We start from the raw sequence: 20,479 nt of genomic DNA on the forward strand, positions 1-20,479 counted from the left end.
ATACACAACACTCAGGCAAATACCAGACGAAAGAATATTTTCAATCACGAAGACACAAAGACTTACCCATTACATAATAACAATTGCTGGGGAACAGTTTCCTTTCAGTATATATCTATATAAGATTTCTGAAGCGAGAATGTGTTTGTCGATATGATTCCCCAACCCGCTGATTGTGGTGGAATGTCGAAGACAGAAATATATCGAAGAAAATATTTACGAAGCGTTACACAAGCGTGGGTCTTAATTCGTCCAAATCTGTTCGTCTTCATTATACTTATCTGTTGAAAAAAAGAAGAATTTAGCCTTTTATCAATATTTATTCCACATATTCATGACCCAAAGTATTTATATATATATATATATATATATATATATATATATATATATATATATATATATATATATATATATATATATATATATATATATATATATATATATATATATATATATATATATATATATATATATTCCGGGTGTTTCAGAAATTAGGCCCCCTCCACAGAACAAATGGAAAGTTATGAAGTTTTCTGCTATAGCCTATCTCCAAGTACATTATTTCAAGTTTCTATGAAGCTATTTTTCATTTACATTTCATGTATTTTCAGACTGAGTGACAGAGTTAGATACAGCCATGGCTAACGAATCCAGGCTATAACCTTCAGAGAGGCCAGGGATGCTGGCGCATCCTTCATTTCATGTTCCTGGATAGCTAAATACATTAAAAGAGATTAATCCTTTGTTAAAAGAAACTGGAACAAAAATCCATATGACTGTCATCATGAAAAGAGTGAGAATCTTGGAAGGCCTGAAGTCCTTTCTCAGAGTCAAAAGACATCATAGCTGAGGCAGTGGGTAGACCAAGAAAGTCTTTACGTAAATTGGCGCTTGAACTAGAAACAAAAGGGAAAGAAGAGAAGTTATAGTGCTGTATATCATGTGTTGAAAAATCTGATATCAAGTCATTTCAAGTTATCAGCAAGCCCGACATCACTCAGCAACAGAGAGAAGACTGTGCATGGTTTTGTGGTTCATTTCTTAATGATTGGGATGAAGCTGACTTTCTCCATATTGCCGCATCAGATGAATTCTTCATTTACACAGTTAGGAAGCCAAATCATAAAAATGACATCATTTGGGCTGCAAAGTCAGGGCGATATCAGCGATGACATGTGCTATCGCCAAGTTGTGAAATTTCCTGAATGTTTAGAAACTTTTCTCTGTTCCACAACCAAATGGTTAACGTGGATCATCAAAGAAAAAGGACATTCATGGAATGGCTAATACTTCAGAGAAACTGTGCTTACTGGTGGAGTATTTCCTTTCCTGAAAGATCCTGAAAATGTCTTATCTGTTGATGAAGTCACATTTTTGCATGATAAGGCACCATGTTTCAAGGCTCTTCAGACACAGGAGCTGCTTCGAAACAGTGGTATCGATTTCTTCTCGTCAAGTGAATTTCCAGGTAGCTCCCCTGACCTTAATGTGTGTGAAAACACTGGTAGTATGCTAAAGGATCGTGCTGAAGCGCGCACAGTAAACTATGATGGTATACCAAGCCTCGACGACCTGTGAAGAGAGGTGACCGAAGTGCTCAGGAAAATCTAGTTTGAGTCTCAGCTTTTTTGCGATTTGCTGAAATCATACCCCTCAAGAATGCAGGCTGTGGTACAGGGAGATGGAGGCCACACAAAATATTAAATACTCAGAGAGAAACTTAAATAAATGCCTGTTCTGAATTACTTTTGTTTTTGGCCATATCAATTTTAGTTTATGCTATTGGGTGGGGGCTCTAATTTCAGAAACACCTGTATATATATAAAAATAGTTGTATATGTATATATTAACACAGTTTGTTTGTCAGTAATTTTTCATAAGACTTTCCATTTAATATTTTCAAATATTTATCCACAAATACTTCCACTACAATCTCTGTTGATGGCTGAGTGCAATAAGGTTATTGTTGCCCTAGTACAAATCCTAAAAGGCATATAGATCTATATGTATGTATGCATGTATGTATTTATATATATACAGTACATTACATTATATATATATATATATATATATATATATATATATATATATATATATATACAGTATGTATATACTGTATATTACCTATACATATACACAAATATATAATATATGTGTGTATATATATATATATATATATATATATATATACATACATACATACATACACGAGACATATATTCCAAGGCATTTGAAAGAACTGCTGGTAATACTTACATTATATATATATATGTATCCGAAAAAAATATATTTTGAGATTTCACACGGTGATGGCGGAATCGTAAGTGGTCCCTCCGATTGGTCCTTCCCTCAGGCCCTCGTAATCTGTGTATGAAATTCCGTCTGAAAATGGATATAACGAATATTTTTAAAAATAATTTCTGACGTTGCGTGGAGGTTAGCAACTTCAGAGTCAACCCACTCGATCAGTTTTCCATTCAGTACACTCTGCGTAAGTGGAATTCTCTAACTTTCCTTTTTATTCCCCTTAATTGTAAAGTACACCAACTGGCTATTTTTTTTTTTTTTTTTTTGCAGGACCAGGATCGTTTTTGGACAACCTTGCCAGTCTCGGTGGCTTAAACTCGAGCGAAAAATTGTTTAATCTAAATGCCTTAAAGATTTTAATCATTTGTTTGGGTTAGGAAATAGTTGATGTTATAACGTACAGTGCAAAGAACTATAGCTGTAAATTTCATTATAATAACAGTCTCGCACAGTTTTCTATAAAAGAAAACTGTTATGCCGGCTTTGTCTATCCGCCTGCACTTTATTCTGTCCGCCCTCAGATCTTAAAACTACTGAGGCTAGAGGCCTGCAAATTGGTATGTTGATCCTTCACCCTCAATCATCAAACATTACAAACTGCAGCCCTCTAGCCTCAGTAGTTTTGATTTTATTTAAGGTTAAAGTTAGCCATAATCGTGCTTCTGGCAAGGATTTAGCTTAGGCCACCACCGAGCCGTGGTTAAAGTTTCATGGGCCGCGGCTCATACAACATTATACCGTGACCACCGAAAGACAGATCTATTTTCAGTGGCCTTGGTTATACACTGTAGCAGCTGTACAGAAAACTTGATTGCGCCGAAGAAACTTTGGCGCATTTTTTACTCATTTATCTTGATTTTTATCTTTTACTGCGAAATTTAAATCGACATGAAATCACTCGTGTAATAATTTAAAAGAACATTTTAATTTTCACTAACAGAATACCTTTGAATTTGGTATATGCATGATTCTAACTTTGAAAATAATTTTGGTGGTATTTTGGTTCTGTAAAATCATAACATATGACCATGCCGTTATGTAATTACATTCACATAACCTTACATTAAACTTACTACTTTCTCCCATACTTATAAACATATTTAATAACTTGTTTGAACGAATTAATTACTTAGCACACCCAATTCAAAACTAATACAACAATATCATTAACATAATTGTCATTAGAATAATTCCCATATCTTTGTAGACAAACACATGAGGGTAGTGACTATAATCAGATTATTTTATCAATAATTATAAACAGTCATTAGGGCCGAGACCACTGGTCATTATAGTCATTTGCATCCTTTGATTTGGTAGTAATTAAAACCTCTGGTAAATTGTTGGTTCTGTTTGGTAATAAAATAACGAGATGAGATAACGATCACAGTCTCACAGATAATGAAAAGTATATGATAATGTTCCAGATTATAATAGTAATAATAAAAATCAATAATAATAATAATAAAATAATAATAATAATAATAATAATAATAATAATAATAATAATAATAATAATAAATATATGATGGGAGTAGACCTCTTTCAGACATGTCTTGTTAAAGAATGGCAGCATCAGTTGAATTGATTTTATATATGGTGTTATCAATTCCTTTTCTTATTTTCTTCTCATCAGCCTGATGAGAAGAAAATAAGAACTGAAAAGACCATATATAAAATCAGTACAACTGATGCTGCCATTCTCTTTAACGAGACAATAATAATAATAATAATAATAATAATAATAATAATAATAATAATAATAATAATAATAATAATAATAAAAGGCATGGGAATTTACAGTTTCATTAGAATATAAGATAAAATTTTATTGGATCTAGTTTTGTTTATTGTAATATATATAATTATAGACATAAATATACAAAAGATGCCACACTTAGCTTTGGTTCCTCAGCGGAAAACAAAATAAAAAAAAAACTTATTTTTTACCAAATCAAATAGTTTCAAAACCTCCTAAGAAACCCTGTTGCTAAAAGCTTCAAGTACGTGGACAATAAAAATAAAGAAAACAAATAAAAACATGAGAAAATCAGCTGAGGAATCCTCGCTGTCGAGCAAAAATCCACCTTTCCGAGAGATGACATAAAATCCAGATAGCAAAAATCCCATCTCATTAGGAATGAAAAAAAAAAAAAAATCAGAAATAATCCTCAACGATTTCCTAACTTTGTTTCTCAGCCAAATCACGCTGCTTCTCAAAAGATTTTCTAGAAATAGGGGAGGTCAGCAATCCTTGATGAGAAATGATATGATACAGAAGAAAATGGACAAAAGGAAAAGATATATTATACTTTGTTTAATCAGCCCTACAAATCATCATAATTACCTGATTTCAAAGCTACTAGAGTGGGTCAAAATGCTCTAATTTGGAGAAGCAATCAAAATATTCTCTCATAATGATTCTTTTATCTTCCTACAAGTCATTATACTTGAATAGTTTTTCAAACCTTTTCTAGGTGTAAGTTTTTTTTTTTTTTTGGACTGGATTAAAACTCCTTAATTACGAGAAAGTTACAATGAGTAGTAGAAAAGGCAGTTTACAAAGAATATTAACCATTTTCATGTGGAATATGTGTAATGAAGAATAACAAAACTGCCGGAGGAAGATACAGTGAAGAACTAATATCAAAAAGAAATATCCTCAACCTTTTTATGTGGGATATTTATGATGAAGAACGACAAATCTCTTATGCAAGAAGATACAATGAAGAACTAATATAAGAAAGAAAGAGCCTCACCACTTTTGTGGGGGCTGATATTTATGATGAAAATAAAAGGAATCCAATACTTGAGAAGATACAATGAAGAACTTACATAAAAAATACCCATAATTTTTACGTGGGATGATATTTATTATAAAAAAATAACAAATTACAATCATAGCGGAATATACAATGAAGAAAATAAGAAGAAATTATCAACCATTTCATGCGGGATGATACTTATGATGAAGAGTAACCAAACCCTATACTAGTGGAAGATACAATGAAAAACTTGTACAAGAAAACATCACACCATTTTTCTGTGGCATGATATTGATAATGAAGAGTAATGTTAATGACGAAAAATAACAAAATACCTTCACCAGATGAAGAGACAACGAAGAATATAAAAAATATTATTAATAATCCTCACCATTTTTATGCGGGATGATATCCGGTTGCTCTCCTCAGCCTCCAGGGCGCTGAGACTCTCCCTTGACCCGTGCTCCCAGAACCTCGACGTTGAGGGGCAGGTTCTCGAGGTCACCTTGGCCTCCTCCGGGGGCCGTTATTTGGGGTCGGGAGGGTCCTCCGCATCTTCATCATGACCATCATGACCAGTCCCGTCAGGACCAGGGCCAGAACGATGCCGATCAAGAGTCCCATCACCGGGGTGATGGCGAAGAATGTTGGGGACCTGTTGGGAAAAGAATGATGGGGCAAAATGAGAGAGGCAGCGAGGGAGGAGAGGGAGAGGGGAGAGACGGAGGGCGAGGTAGACGTATAGAAAAGTAAACGTTTATTTATTACAAGATTAGAGAGAGAGAGAGAGAGAGAGAGAGAGAGAGAGAGAGAGAGAGAGAGAGAGAGAGAGAGATTTTTCCTTCATCCCAACATTGTCGAAAATAGATTAGTGTACATATTAGGCAGAACAAAACACATTTGTTTATTACAAGATGAGAGAGAGAGAGAGAGAGAGAGAGAGAGAGAGAGAGAGAGCGAGCAGATGGAAAAATTAGACAGAGACAAGACATGTGGATGATGAATTTACGGAGGAATTGAAACAGCAAATTCTAAATTCAATCTTCACAATAACACATATACCTAAAAAAAGTAAATAATATGCCGAAGTTTCTTCAGCTCAATCGAAGTTTTCTGTACGGCGTATAATCAAGGCCACCGAAAATAGATCTATCTTTCGGTATGAGCCGCGGCCCATGAAACTTTAGCCACTGCTTGGTGGTGGCCTATCGTAATGGACGCACGATTATGGCTAACTTAGCCTTAAATAAATAAAAACTACTGAGGCCAGAGGCTGTAATTTGGTATGTTTGATGATTGGAGGTGGATGATCAACAGAACAATTTGCAGCCCTCCAGCTTCCAGGCGGACAATAAAAAAATGCGGACGGACAGACAAAGCCAGCACAATAGTTTTCTTTTACAGAAAACTAAAAAAGAGTCAAAAAATAATGCTGGGGATATCTGCTTTCTTTTCAAAGCACACGCAGCCTTTAAACAATTACATTTTCTTTTTTGCATTGTAAGTGAGACGATACTGAAAGAGAATATGATCGGTTATGGGTCACACTGGGGCAAGAGAGCCACCAGAACAATCGTTTTCCAACAACGCGTCGAGATGATTAATGTCACTGATGTTTAAACGAATGACCTACTTTCACATTTCAAGTTACTTCTTTATGTTCTACTCTGCACATATTATCTTCTCAACGACTGATTTTGTTTATAAATTATTTTCTTTTTCAAATTAAGAATCGGGTTTCAAACGTCAGAAGTTATCAAATGGGTATTTTACATATTTCATTACCTTCCAATATGTTTGTGTTTTTCAGTCATTTCTCTACAGACTTCAAAATTGCTCTGCTGTCATGTTTCTCATTAAGAGTGAAGTTGAACACGGCGTTTTTGTAGTGTTTCTCGTTTCAAACATTCGAGATTTCATTTTTGTCATTGTCTCGTCCGCTGTGTTCTTCTTGATTTTACTTTAGTTCATCGAATTGTAATTTTATTGTGGAGTTCAGCGCTTTGTGGTGTTTCTCATTTAATGTGAACAGTACTCCACTTCTGTTATATCTCATATGATGTAAGATTCAAGGCTGCGTTCTGTACTATGTTCCTCATTTAATGTGAACAGTACTCTACTTCTGTTATATCTCATATAATGCGGGATTCAGGACTGCGTTTTAATCAGATTTGGGTGCCTGTAAATTCCAAGGAAGTCACTAGTATTATTAAGAACTAGTAGCTGTAGCAAAAGTGGTGTTAGTAGTAGCCATAACAGAACTAGTATTAGTTCTGAAGCCCAGGCAACATAAAAGGCACGTCCTTCAGATAGGGAATGATACTTCGAAATGTATCGGTAATTTCACTGACACCGTTTTCACATTTAGACGTTTCCGTGATAAAAAAGAAAAACCCTGTTCGTTCTTACAAAATGGGAAAAGTTCTCTCTCAATTATAATACTCTTAAAAACGCGTCAGTGGATCCATCATCCCAAATCCATAACTATATATGACAAAAACGCGCTGTTATGATTTAATAAGAGAACTACATGAAATAAAATTGCAGTCCGTAACTTTTCACGCATTACAGAAAATATTTCCCCTATTCATTTTTTTAAAACGCCGCTCTTGTAAATTGCCAATTACACTTGTGATGAGGCAAAATGGCCTTTATATTTCATGTATACGACTAGCGTCGCTCTTATTCATCATGATGTACGACACGAGCGATTCCATCAATAATGCGCTTCTATACGAACTGGGCTGTTACCACTTTCACACTTGTGAATTAAAGTGTTATAAATAAGTGGATAAAAGTAGGTTGTGGCTGATTCATATCGTGGAGGCTGATGGATGGGCGAACTTCGTGATGGTGTCTGTTCCTGGTCCAAAAGGAATTGCGTAAAGAAAGGCGAAGAGAGCATATTGCGGGAAACAGGAGAAGATAGAAATTCTAGAGCTTATTGGGTTGTTGAAAGCGCCTCTATAAATACAGAGGGTTGGTTATCAACGACGAGTGCAATTAGACAGGATATAATATCTGTTAGGAATTTAACTAATTAGACGTTTTTGGGTAATGACAATTTAGACATCTTACAAAAAAAATATTAATGTGAGATGACATTGCATGATAAAGAGGATTCCGCAGGACTTTTTACTAATTAGTCATTTTATTAAAAATTAAATTTTACTAATTAACAACGAAATGCTGTCTTAGTTCAGACGGTTGTCATAAATGTACATGCTGTCGACTGTCATTTTTAGTTTTTCTGTGAGAGAAAGTTATTTTGCCAGGTTAGTCTGTCCGCCCTCAGACCTTAAAAACTACTAAGGCTGAGGGCTGCAAATTTAATATGTTGATCATCCACATTCCAATCATCAAACATACAAAATTGCAGCCCTCAACCTCGGTAATTTTATTTTACTTAAGGTTAAATTTGTTGTAGCCATAATCGTGCTTCAGGCACCGCTATAGAGTACCAACAACACAGGCCACCACCTGACCGTGGCTGAGTTTCACGGGGTGCCGCTAAGAGTTTAATGGGCTGTGGCTGAAAGTTCCATACAACATTATACGCTGTACAGAAAACTCGATTGCGCCGAAGAAATTTCGACGCATTTATTACTTGCTCTTTTTAATTATTCAGATGTAAGTATAAATGATTTTCGGACTTACTCCTCATCTTTGCTTTACAATAAATTAAATAGAGACAAGCCACTACACTTATATTTGTTTTTCTCTTTTACCGAAAGTAGATAGAATATAAAAAATTTGTTTCATCAGATTTATTTTTTCATATATTTAGATTAAATAGTGACGATCACCCGTCCATTTACTGACCAACATAAATTGAAGTGAGCGTCATGATAATGATTAAAGAAAAAGACGAATAATATTTTTTTACCATTAGTGAATAATGACATGCTTGATCATACAGCTTACACACACACACACACACACACACACACACACACACACACACACACATATATATATATATATATATATATATATATATATATATATATATATTTATATATATATATATACAATATATATATACATATATTAATACATTTATAATTATATATATATAGTTATATATATATATATATATATATATATATATATATATATATATATATATATATATATATATATATACAGAAAATTCTTCTGTGGTAGCCTAATTCATAAATTGGATTAATGGCCATCCGAGCAGCAGCCACCAGAAACAGCCGTACACGGAGAAATAAATACTACGTGCCTCGTACACCTGAAATTAGATTTCGTTCCGTGCACTTGCCGTGCGGGGAATAGGTCGAGACAAATGGCTCTGGCATACCTAAAAGGCAACTCTTTGGAAATGGGGCGTGGGTCATTCCTTCTTCATTATTATTATTATTATTATTATTATTATTATTATTATTATTATTATTATTATTATTATTATTATAATCAATAGTAATTTCTATTATTATAATGAGTCTTTTTTAAATCATTGAAGAATGATATCCACAATCTTTAATAATCTGTATAAACTTTGCAGTTTCAATAAGTTAAACCCCATAGGGAAGTATCGCCGTCAGTGCACCTCGTGCAGTGCACTGTAGAGCATGACTTAAGGTTCTTTGCAGCGTCCCTTAGGCCCCTAGCTGTAACCCCTTTTTCGTTCTTTTACTGTACCTCCTTTCATATTATCTTTCTTCAATCTTAATTTCCACCCTCTCCTAACAATTGATTCATAGGGCAACTGCCAGGTTTCCTCCATTACGCCTTTCAAACCCTTTACTGTCAGTTTCTGTTACAGCGCTGACTGACCTTATAGGTCCCGTGGCCTTTGGCCTAAATTCTATAATCAATATCTTTGTATAGATTTTCTTTTACACAAAAAATTACTGTGAATTTATCTGTCTAGTCCTTTCTGCCCCCTTACAAAACAGTTTTGTTGAAGGAGTTTCAGAATTAACCCCCGATTCTAAACGATACCTGTCTCTGCAGGCGCCCCAGACTTACCTCTCCTGATAAGTGATTTCTGATTTGAAACGATCTTCCGTATTACAGTCCTTTTGAATCATTTCGAGCAATGCTGATTTGTCATTTCTTGTATTGATTCACTCTGCAAGTGCTCTGAACTTACTCGCCCTCTTCAAAGCCATGCTGGCCCGTCTTGTCAATTTAATGATTTACTGTGCAAGTTCTCTGAACTTAGCCTTGTTAATTTAATGATTTACTCTGCAAGTTCTTTGAACTTAGCCTTGTAAACTTCATGGTTTACTCTGCAAGTTCTCTGAACTTACTCGCCCTCTCAATTACCTGTCATTTTAAATTAATCTTTTCCTCTGCAGAATCTTCGAACTCACCTGTTCTTTTCTCTGCCACTTTGAGCGTGAAGGTCTCCAGTTTGAAAGGTGTGCTGGGCCCCTTGGCATTCGACGCGTGGTCACCATGATGAAGGCGATTCAGGCTTGGTCCGTGAGCAGGAATTGGGGTTCCACGGACGACAGGTTCCTTCTCAGCGTTCCCGTGTTGGAATCGTACACCTGGGAAGATGGGATCCGATCAGTCGATTCGTTACTGAGGTAAGGTAATCTGTCGAGTCTCTACGTTGCCTGAGGTCGTAAAAATTGTTTATAGATATTATATTCCATTTATAGTTCATTGCAAGTTGACTGTGTTACCAGAGGTGGTAAGATTTACAATTATTACTGGTAGGATTTTTATTGTACAGGTCGGTAGTATTCTGATGTGAAGTTCTCACTAACTGTTTACTAACCTGAGGTCATAAAATATATGGAAGTCACCTAGAGTCTTGTAATGTACATGTTTTGTAATGTTTCAACAGTTTGTTTTAATATCTAGAAACAATTTTAGAATACACAGGCACGCATCAATTTTAATATAGATTACTCTATGTTAAAATAGGTAGGGAAACCCTTACGGTTACAAGTAAAAGTACAAGTTTGCAGCATTGTTAAATTAATATAAAATCTTTTAATCGAAGTGACAGACAACAGGAAGAATGGATGTGAAAATGACAGTGCAAATCACGTAGAGTTTATCCCAATTAACAGATAACTTGAAGCCTGAATATAAAACGCCATGCTAATCACGATGAATTCGCTATAGATAATTTTAGAGGAAGTGGAAAATATTATTATTATTGTTATTATTATTATCATCATTCAGAAGATAAAATGGATATTAAACGACATTTGTAGTTTAATGCCTGTATGTAAATCACGGTGATATCATGGTGGAGGTAAATTGATACCAACGCTATGTACAAATACCTGCGGTTGACGGGATTCGTACAGCACAGTTGGTATCAACTGATATACCTCTCTTGATAGCCGGATGATTTTGGGGGGCTTCACTGAACGTCGCTAGTTCTCTTGTTCAGCTGTTCAAGCCCGTGAGATGAACTACTTATCAATTATAAAGGCTCCTTGGGTATACATATATATATATATATATATATATATATATATATATATATATATATATATATATATATATATATATATATATATATATATATTATTCCATAATGGAGCAGAATTGGATATTAAAGATTTGTAGCTTGATGCTTGTATATAAATCACCGTGATTTGATAAAAATCACACACACACATATATATAAAACGTGTGAATATATATATATATATATATATATATATATATATATATATATATATATATATATATAACACACATATACTTATTAAACGAGAAAGTACAGCGAAAATAAAAGCACGCCCAACTCATGCCCGACACCAGCAAGAGACTGCATATATATATCATAGTTAATGAGGAGGATCATTCTTCCTCACGTAGACACACGTGTTCCTGTAAACTTCCTACGTTGACCCGAGTAAAAGAGACAGGGAAGAATTCTCCCCAGGACGTTGCGTGATGCCTCTTCATATCATATGATAATGACACGTTTTCACTCAAGGAGGTCTTTGTAGGTACACAATGTACTTCAGGGTAAATGGATTCTTATTTTTTTCTGGGGTGGGGTGGGATGGGGTGGGGCAGGGGTTTAGGGAATAAAGGGTTAAGTGAAAATGATATGATAGCAGTATGCTCATAAGAAGTGTTATTACAGTGTATGGACATACACACACACACACACACACACACACACACACACACACACACATATATATATATATATATATATATATATATATATATATATATATATATATATATATATATATATATGTGTGTGTGTATGTATCTATGTAAATAATGCATGCACAAAAATCTACACATAAACCATATATTTCCTTGCATTTATATATATATATATATATATATATATATATATATATATATATATATATATATATATATATATATATATATATATATATATATATATATATATACATACATATACTGTATATATATATAAAGAAAATACCAGACAAACGACCAAAAGCTTGAAAGAAATAAAAAAATTTTCATTTTGTTTTTCGTCGACCTCCCAGTTGCACCCTCACCCTCCTCCCCCTCCTCCACCTCCTCAGGACCCACCTCCATGTAAAAGGTTTGTGCTAATCCTCCGTCGAATCCGGGGACGCAATCGACCTCGATCGTATCCGTAGTCTGGTTCGTGATGGTGCAGTTCTTCGGTGGATCCGGAGGCCCTGTCGATTAAAGAAAAGAGAGAGTTTTATAAATATACATATATATATATATATATATATATATATATATATATATATATATATATATATAAGTATATATATATATATATCTAAGGTGAGAATCAGTTATACATGAATGATGTATAGGCTATAATAATCAAGACTCACGAAAATTACAAGATTACAAAATGTGTTGTTCTTCCCAAAGGTTTTAATATTCAGCCTCTTATTAACTTTCTGAATGAAATATGTGATGAATAAATATTTCTTTTTTTTTGTAGGAAGATGATTCAAGCTGTTGATGATACACTGTAAGCATCATTATTTATTCAATGAGGATAAGAGTTGAGTGGGAAGGAGAAAAATAAGAGAGAGAGAGAGAGAGAGAGAGAGAGAGAGAGAGAGAGAGAGAGAGCGGCAGGCAATGGATAAAACATGGAATGAGTAAACACGATTAGAACTAAGTATTGAGAAGATGCGTAGGATGAGAGGAGGAGAGAGAGAGAAACCTTGATTAAAACTTGGGTGAGAAGCCACGAATGGGAAGATGAATATGGTGAGAGAGAGAGAGAGAGAGAGAGAGAGAGAGAGAGAGAGAGAGAGAGAGAGAGACCATGATTATACTTGGAATGAGAAGCCAAGAATAGAGCTAAGTATTGGGAAGATGAGAGAGAGAGAGAGAGAGAGAGAGAGAGAGAGAGAGAGATGATTAAAACTTGGAATGAGAAACACGAACAGAACAATAAAAATGTGTGCACTAGAGGCAAAGATGAAAGGAACTGGAGAGAAGGAAAACAAAACTGTAATTATAAATTAATTAAAAACAACAGAAGAATCTTCTACAAAACCAGAGCAAAACAAAACAGAAATTGGAAAAACACCAGTGAACGGACAACACAATACGGTAGGTACAGTACTTACAGTACAGTACAGCACATACTATATAGTACAGTAGTTTTGCTAAACATGATTTGGACATTTTTTTTCTATTTTGTCTCTTAAAAATACAGCAACGTAAACACAGAATGAAAAATAAAGAAAATAAGAGACAAGAAACATTAAGTAATCCAATAAGTGAAAAATGAATCATGATGACTGGAAAGGTGAGAGATGAAATTGGTTACAGAATGAAAAATACCACTGTTGATTTGGCTGGCCTTATGCCAGCACGGGCTATTGTTCATGGGTTGAAGCCCGTAATTAAATGGAGACTAAGCATAACATGAAATGGATGACCATTTCTTATAGCTAAGTAATGGACGAAATGAAAAGTAAAACTGATGTATTTCTTAGCTAGTAATGTTTCCAGGAGTCTGTTACCTGGAATTTCCAGTCATTTCGAGACACTAATCCCCTTTAACTAGACGCTAATTGACTTCTTCCCTTTCAGTGATTCATCAACGTCTTTTTATCCAGTTGAAGATTACATTCTGGTTTTGAAGGGCACTTGTACGCAATGCCATTTGATAAATCAATGAAAGGAATTTGAATGGGAGAAAAGGAATACGAGGCAAAGGGAGGGAAGCACAATAACTGAATGATAGATAGAAGAATGATGATACATATAATAATGGCAAGACTATTTTACGTTGCACTCTGAAATATCTTGTTCAAGTCACTTCCAAAAATCTCAGTAATGCAAGGAATCTGTTTTTTTCAGTATTTACTTTAACTCCTACGTAAATCCAAATGTTTAGAACCTTGGCAAGGAAGACATATCACTGTTTCCTTTATTCCAAGGTGGTAGAAATGACAAATCCTTCGCCTACCTGTGGTGGACGCATTGGCTCTTGAAACAGGACCCAAGAGGTGGAATTCTTTTTGGCAGTGTCATCAAGGACAGGAAACTGTAAGAGACCTCACCTGTCACCCTGCAGTACTCATCTGTATGCATGACAAGACTTCTGCAGATGTACTCATATACTATCAAGAGTATGAAGAGAACATGGCTCTTATCTTTAGTGACTCCTGAAAATTTCAACCCTTGGCAAAGACTGAAAATTTCAACCTTTGGCAAAGACTGAAAATTTCAACCTTTGGCAAAGACTGAAAATTTCAACCCCTTGGCAAAAGACTGAAAATTTCAACCCTTGGCTGGCAAAAGACTGAAAATTTCAATCTTGGGCAAAAGACTGAAAATTTCAACCTTTGGCAAGACAGAAAATTTCAACATTTGGCAAGACTTAAAATTTTAACCTTTGGCAAAAGACTGAAAATTTCAACCCTTGGCGAAAGACTGAAAACTTCACCCCTTGGCAAAAGACTGAAAACTTCAACCCTTGGCAAAAGGCTGAAAATTTCAACCCTTGGCAAAAGACTGAAAATTTCAACCCTTGGCAAAAGACTGATAATTTCAACCCTTGGCAAAAGACTGAAAATTTCAACCCTTGGCAAAAGACTGAAAATTTCAACCCTTGGCAAAAGACTGATAATTTCAACTCTTGGCAAAAGACTGAAAATTTCAACCCTTGGCAAAAGACTGAAAATGTCAACCCTTGCCAAAAGACCACATCAACAAATTGAGAGAAAAGGCCAACGGTCTGGTAAATGGAGCAAATGGTACCTAGGAACATGTCAAGTTCCCTCGAATGTTAGGTGATAATGAACCTGGTTATTGTTATGGGCTACCCGAGACCCATAAACCTGGAAATGTTCATGGAACATCATGACTCATGTCACTCACACCCAGCATAGCCAAGGTACATAGGATACCGGTGAGCTATGTACCTAGAGAGGAAGTCAGTGACCTGGAGTTATTTATTTATTAGGCGTCGTGGCCGCCTGAATTATTTACTCTAATTACTTCTGAGTTCCTTGACCTCCTACAGGTGACGAGCCGACAAGGTCGCATTGCAAAAAGGAAGAAAATAATTTATCCACAGCGTACCTGTTGCTGAAAGCATCAACGTGTGTGTTTATATATATATATATATATATATATATATATATATATATATATATATATATATATATATATATATATCAATTTTGTTTCCTTTAACATTCCTAGATTTACCCATAGGTTAAAGTCTTGCCTTGCACTACAATGGTACCTTTTTGGCACAATAAGCTCATCAACCCGATCGATTCTATGGCGACCTAGTTTCCCAATCGTGTCCTATTTAAGAAACAAGCAAGAGCTTCAGAATCTTGTATTTATTTTCGGTAGAAACTCTTTGATTACGACCACCGTGGAAGTCAGCTGGATAAATACCTCCCGTTTCTCAGTGCACTTGCGCAAGAAGAAGGCCATTTCATAACTTCTGTACGCTGCAAATCCGCCAGTGCTTGAAGAGACTAGTTGCCTCCATTACCAAGACTTCGTCCATTTCAGTAACTCTGAAAGTTTGAAAGTCACTGAAATGCGCGATCATTTTGTAACTTTCGGCTTGCAGGACAGAAGAGCGTATCTAAATAAAATCTTCCACGATATGCAGACACTATTATTTCAGAAATATAAATAAGATAAATACTAATTATCTTTTGGATCAGATTAAGCCTAGGCCTATGAACGTCAAAACCTGCGTCTCACTATAGGCCTATGTGAACATATTTTAATTCCTTGGACGTAAACATATTTTTAACAAGGAATAAAGCTTGAGGCAACGACTATTAATGATGACCTGTCATTGTGCGCTCTTTAAGGAAGTTCGTAGGTTTAATGAACCTCTGGAAGAAATGCGTAATAAGGCTGGAAAATTCAGGAAAAGGAACTGAAATGAAAGTAATGTTATTTGAAAAAGAGAAAGTGATTTCGAAGAGACACCTAGACTGAAAATATAAAACTTGTATTACCTTATAAACTTAACAATAACACAAAGAGTAAGCGTTTTCTAGAAAATAACAAAGTGAAAAATGGTGCTCTGAAAAAAAAAGCTAATCTCTTTAATTAAAGCAAGGATTCAGATACGGTGATATGCAATGATTAATTTGCAATGTAAATCAAACATCTCCAATCACTGACTCATAAAAAGTGTGAGGAAGGTTTTAATTATAACTGGCTTAATTGCAAGGCATACAGCTTTCTCCGTATTAATTTTCCATCAAGCATTTACCTATTGAGTTAAACAGGATTCACAGTCCACTAGAGCAGGAATTAATATTCAAAAACCTGCCTGTTCATCCTAGAGCCAAGAAGACGCGACATTTCAAGTAAAGCATCAAGGGTCTTAGGTTTAGGGCTCAGAATCTAAGCGATCACAAGAAAGGAATCATTTCCTCTAAACAGGAACAATACGGCTCGTAAAAACCATATGGAACGACCGAATACTATTTTAACTCTTCCCTGATTCATTCGAAATGGCTCAAAAGTAAACAGTAAGATAAACAGCAAGAAACAACTTTGGGTCAGTTTTGTTTCCCCAGGACCAGACATTCAAGCACCCCTGTTTTCCACCTGCATGGAATCTGAGGATATCAATCTAGATTTATCGGGTGTAACGAGATGTATCGGAAATCCACAATCGATTTGATTTATGAAAAATTCGGTAACAGAGCCAAACGCTGAGACACTTTCAGCCATTCAGCTCTTAAGATAGTGAAGAGAGGAAGTTGGGTGGCTGGACAGCAAGGCGGAAGAAAGGAAGTGTGTGAAAGGAGGTGAAGTAAAAGGCTAACAAAAGGCTAAAATTGGGTGCAGCTGGGATCGAAGAGACGCTTCATCAACCTTTAGCATCATTGCCTACAGTGCACCACTTAAGGCGCACTGACAGTACTAACCCCGCAAAACAGGGTGGATTCCATGGTTGGAACAATGCAACGAAAAAATGCATTAATTCTAAATTTCTACAATAAACTAAAATCGGCCTTGCAAAACATCGAGAACTATATTGGAATTAAATCTTGTTTGAAGGTTTAGGATGTAATACAATAGGCCCAGTCTGTCTACTGCTTATTTATGTAACTCCGTGAGGTTACATAAATAAACATCTGGACAAACTCACACGCCACATATCAGTTTCTAATTAGCCGTCAAATGTCGTGTTTCAATTTGTAGGTATCTATTCTCACGTGATAAAATTCATATGACCAATTATTGTCACCAGCGTAAAATTTTTTTTTTTTTTTTCCTCAGAACGAAAAACAGATCGAAGAAGTCTCTATACTTACATAAAATGGTAAATATCAATTAAGAGGGAAGTGATCAGCAATTTCAATCGAGAGAGAGAGAGAGAGAGAGAGAGAGAGAGAGAGAGAGAGAGAGAGAGAGAGAGAAACCTAATATGACACAGAAAAATCTGAAACAATTACAAAATAAAATCTAATATTCAGGGTGATTTACAAGAAATTCTACTTTGTGTAAAGTAGAGAGAGAGAGAGAGAGGGAGAGAGAGAGAGAGAGAGAGAGAGAGAGACCTAATAAAACACAGGAAAATCTGAAATAATAATTACAAATAAAGTAATATTCAGAGCGATTTCATAAGATATTCTACCTTTTAAAAGAGAGAGAGAGAGAGAGAGAGAGAGAGAGAGAGAGAGAGAGAGAGAGAGAGAGAAACCTGATATGACACAGGAAGATCTGGAATAATAATATTTAAAAAAGGAATATTCAGAGTGAATCCGTAAGAAAAAAAAAACTCTTAACGTTTTAGTCGATAGGTAAAAATCGATAGGTAAAAAGGGTGATCACCAAATGATTTCTCGAAACGAACAGATGAAACTAAATTTAAGACCAGTGAAATAAAAATAATAAAAATGGAGTTCCACCTTCTCTTGAGTGGATGGTGATTAAACCGTGTTTCCCAAGTGGTGATAAACTATTTTTTGTTTTGTTAACTGATCACAGTGCGAGAGGAATACAGGGAAAGGTGGTAATTTCTAGATTCTGTAGGTGAACAGAAAGCGCCCACAACACTAAAATTCTATACACACACATCAAATTATATATATATACATATATATATATATATATATATATATATATATATATATATATATATATATATATATATATATATATAGAGAGAGAGAGAGAGAGAGAGAGAGAGAGAGAGAGAGAGAGAGAAAACCGTTTTAGTGAAAATAAGTAAAAAATGCGCTGAAGTTCCTTCGGCACAATCGTGTTTTCTGTACAGCGTATAATGCTGTATGAAACTCTCACCACCCAGCCCATGAAACTCAGCCACAGCCCGGTGGTGGCCTGTGTTGTTGGCACCTATAACGGTGCCAGACGCACTTTTCATGGCTAACTTTAACCTTAAATAAAATAAAAACTACTGAGGCTAGGGGGCTGCAATTTGATATGTTTGATTATTGGAGGTGGATGATCAACATACCAATTTGCAGTCCTCTAGCCTCAGTAATCTTTAAGATATGAGGCGGAAGAACAAAGCCATGTCAATGGTTTTCTTTCATAGAAAACAAAAAAATGAAATCATGGTTTGAAAGAATTGGCAGCAACTGCGATAAACGTATTGATTCAAAAGCAGTAATACTGAATCACTTATTTTTTATATTTAACAGAAAGATTATTTCATTCCTTTTTAACCTTCTTGTAAGGCCTGAATGTTAAGCAAAAAAAGAAAAGTATGAAAAACTGAAAGACCAATAATCATTGAAAGAATATTGCTTACATCCACCGAACGGAAATATAGCGACGAAAAAAAATCGTGCAGTGTAAAACTGCATTTTAAATTATTTCCTTTCAGAATTGGGCTCCGATCGAGACTCCTTTGCCGAACTTCAAAAAATGTGTTTCCGTAGGCAGCGTAAGGCTATATGCACAACTAAAATACCGTGAACTGGTGATGGCTGCCATGTTTAGACTGAATTACGAAACACACAATTCTCCCTTCCAATCGATACTGGGATAGTGATAGCTACGCCTTATGTTTAATAATTAATTTTCTTTTTTTTAATGTTTTTCTCTCTACGTTCCGAACGTGTCATTACTATATAACGTCCTTGAAAGGCGTCAGTGATATATTTGGTTTCATAGAACTGACTAAGTGTTAAATGTTTTTATTTATTTTTAATGGTTTGAGGAAAAAGTATTCCTTCATGGTATAATAGAGATGTGAAAAAATGAAATGGCTTCATTCCGCGACACTGTCTTTTTGATAAATAAATGATTTCGTTCGGTATAGGTCTTTAACTATGTAAGCGAATAAATTCTTTATTCCAGGTGAATTGAACTGAATATAGAATTTAGGCCAGATGACAAGCGCCGGGACCTATGGGGTCATTCAGCGCTGAAACGGAAATTGAGAGTAAAAGGTTTGAAAGGTGTAACAGGAGGAAAACCTTTTGCAGTTGCACTATGAATCAATTGTTAGGAGAGGTTGGCAGAGTAAGATGGAAGAGAGAATATGAAAGGAGGTACAGTAAAAGGAACGAAAGGGGTTGGAGCTAGGGAGCGAAGGCACACTGCAAAAAACCTCAAGTACCTACAGGAAAGGATACAGACTGTGCTCTTCTGCACAGATAAAATGATGTCATTCGAACAATAATTCAAACAACGATGATGACCAAGTGAAGAAATGTGAAGTGACAGTCTTCCCTACGCTATGCAGCAGTGCTTTGCGTATTCATATTGTATGTATGTATGTATGTATGTATGTATGTATGTATATATGTATGTATGTGTGTATATATATAAATTTCTGACTCACATCAGGATCAGACCCAGGTCTTTCAGTTGAAAACAATGGCTGCCTACTAGGCCATACAAGTCATAAAAGAAGTTGGAACCTGAGGGCAACTGAATTCAAAAAGGAATTACCTGGGCAAGCTAACTGCTTGCATACTAGCGTGTTTTCCCCAACTTCC

General features: G+C 35.3%; 1 protein-coding gene across 2 annotated transcripts in view; it reads right to left on the reverse strand.

The window, feature by feature from the left end:
* LOC136845373 (nephrin-like) overlaps nt 1-20,479 on the reverse strand; it is a 1,223,962-nt gene that overhangs the window by 87,058 nt on the left and 1,116,425 nt on the right. Inside the window, exons 12-16 of one of the 2 annotated variants that reach the window (XM_067115641.1) lie at nt 12,600-12,712; nt 10,418-10,597; nt 5,464-5,727; nt 2,257-2,382; nt 67-281 (exon numbers count right to left, since the gene is read on the reverse strand). In XM_067115641.1, the coding sequence (XP_066971742.1) occupies nt 10,517-10,597; nt 12,600-12,712 (194 nt within the window). In that variant the 3' untranslated portion in view covers nt 67-281; nt 2,257-2,382; nt 5,464-5,727; nt 10,418-10,516. The remainder of the gene's footprint in view (nt 1-66; nt 282-2,256; nt 2,383-5,463; nt 5,728-10,417; nt 10,598-12,599; nt 12,713-20,479) is intronic. The other variant, XM_067115676.1, reaches the window with a different exon arrangement.

This window comes from Macrobrachium rosenbergii, chromosome 1 (assembly GCF_040412425.1).
Source record: "Macrobrachium rosenbergii isolate ZJJX-2024 chromosome 1, ASM4041242v1, whole genome shotgun sequence".
Lineage (NCBI taxonomy): Eukaryota > Metazoa > Arthropoda > Malacostraca > Decapoda > Palaemonidae > Macrobrachium > Macrobrachium rosenbergii.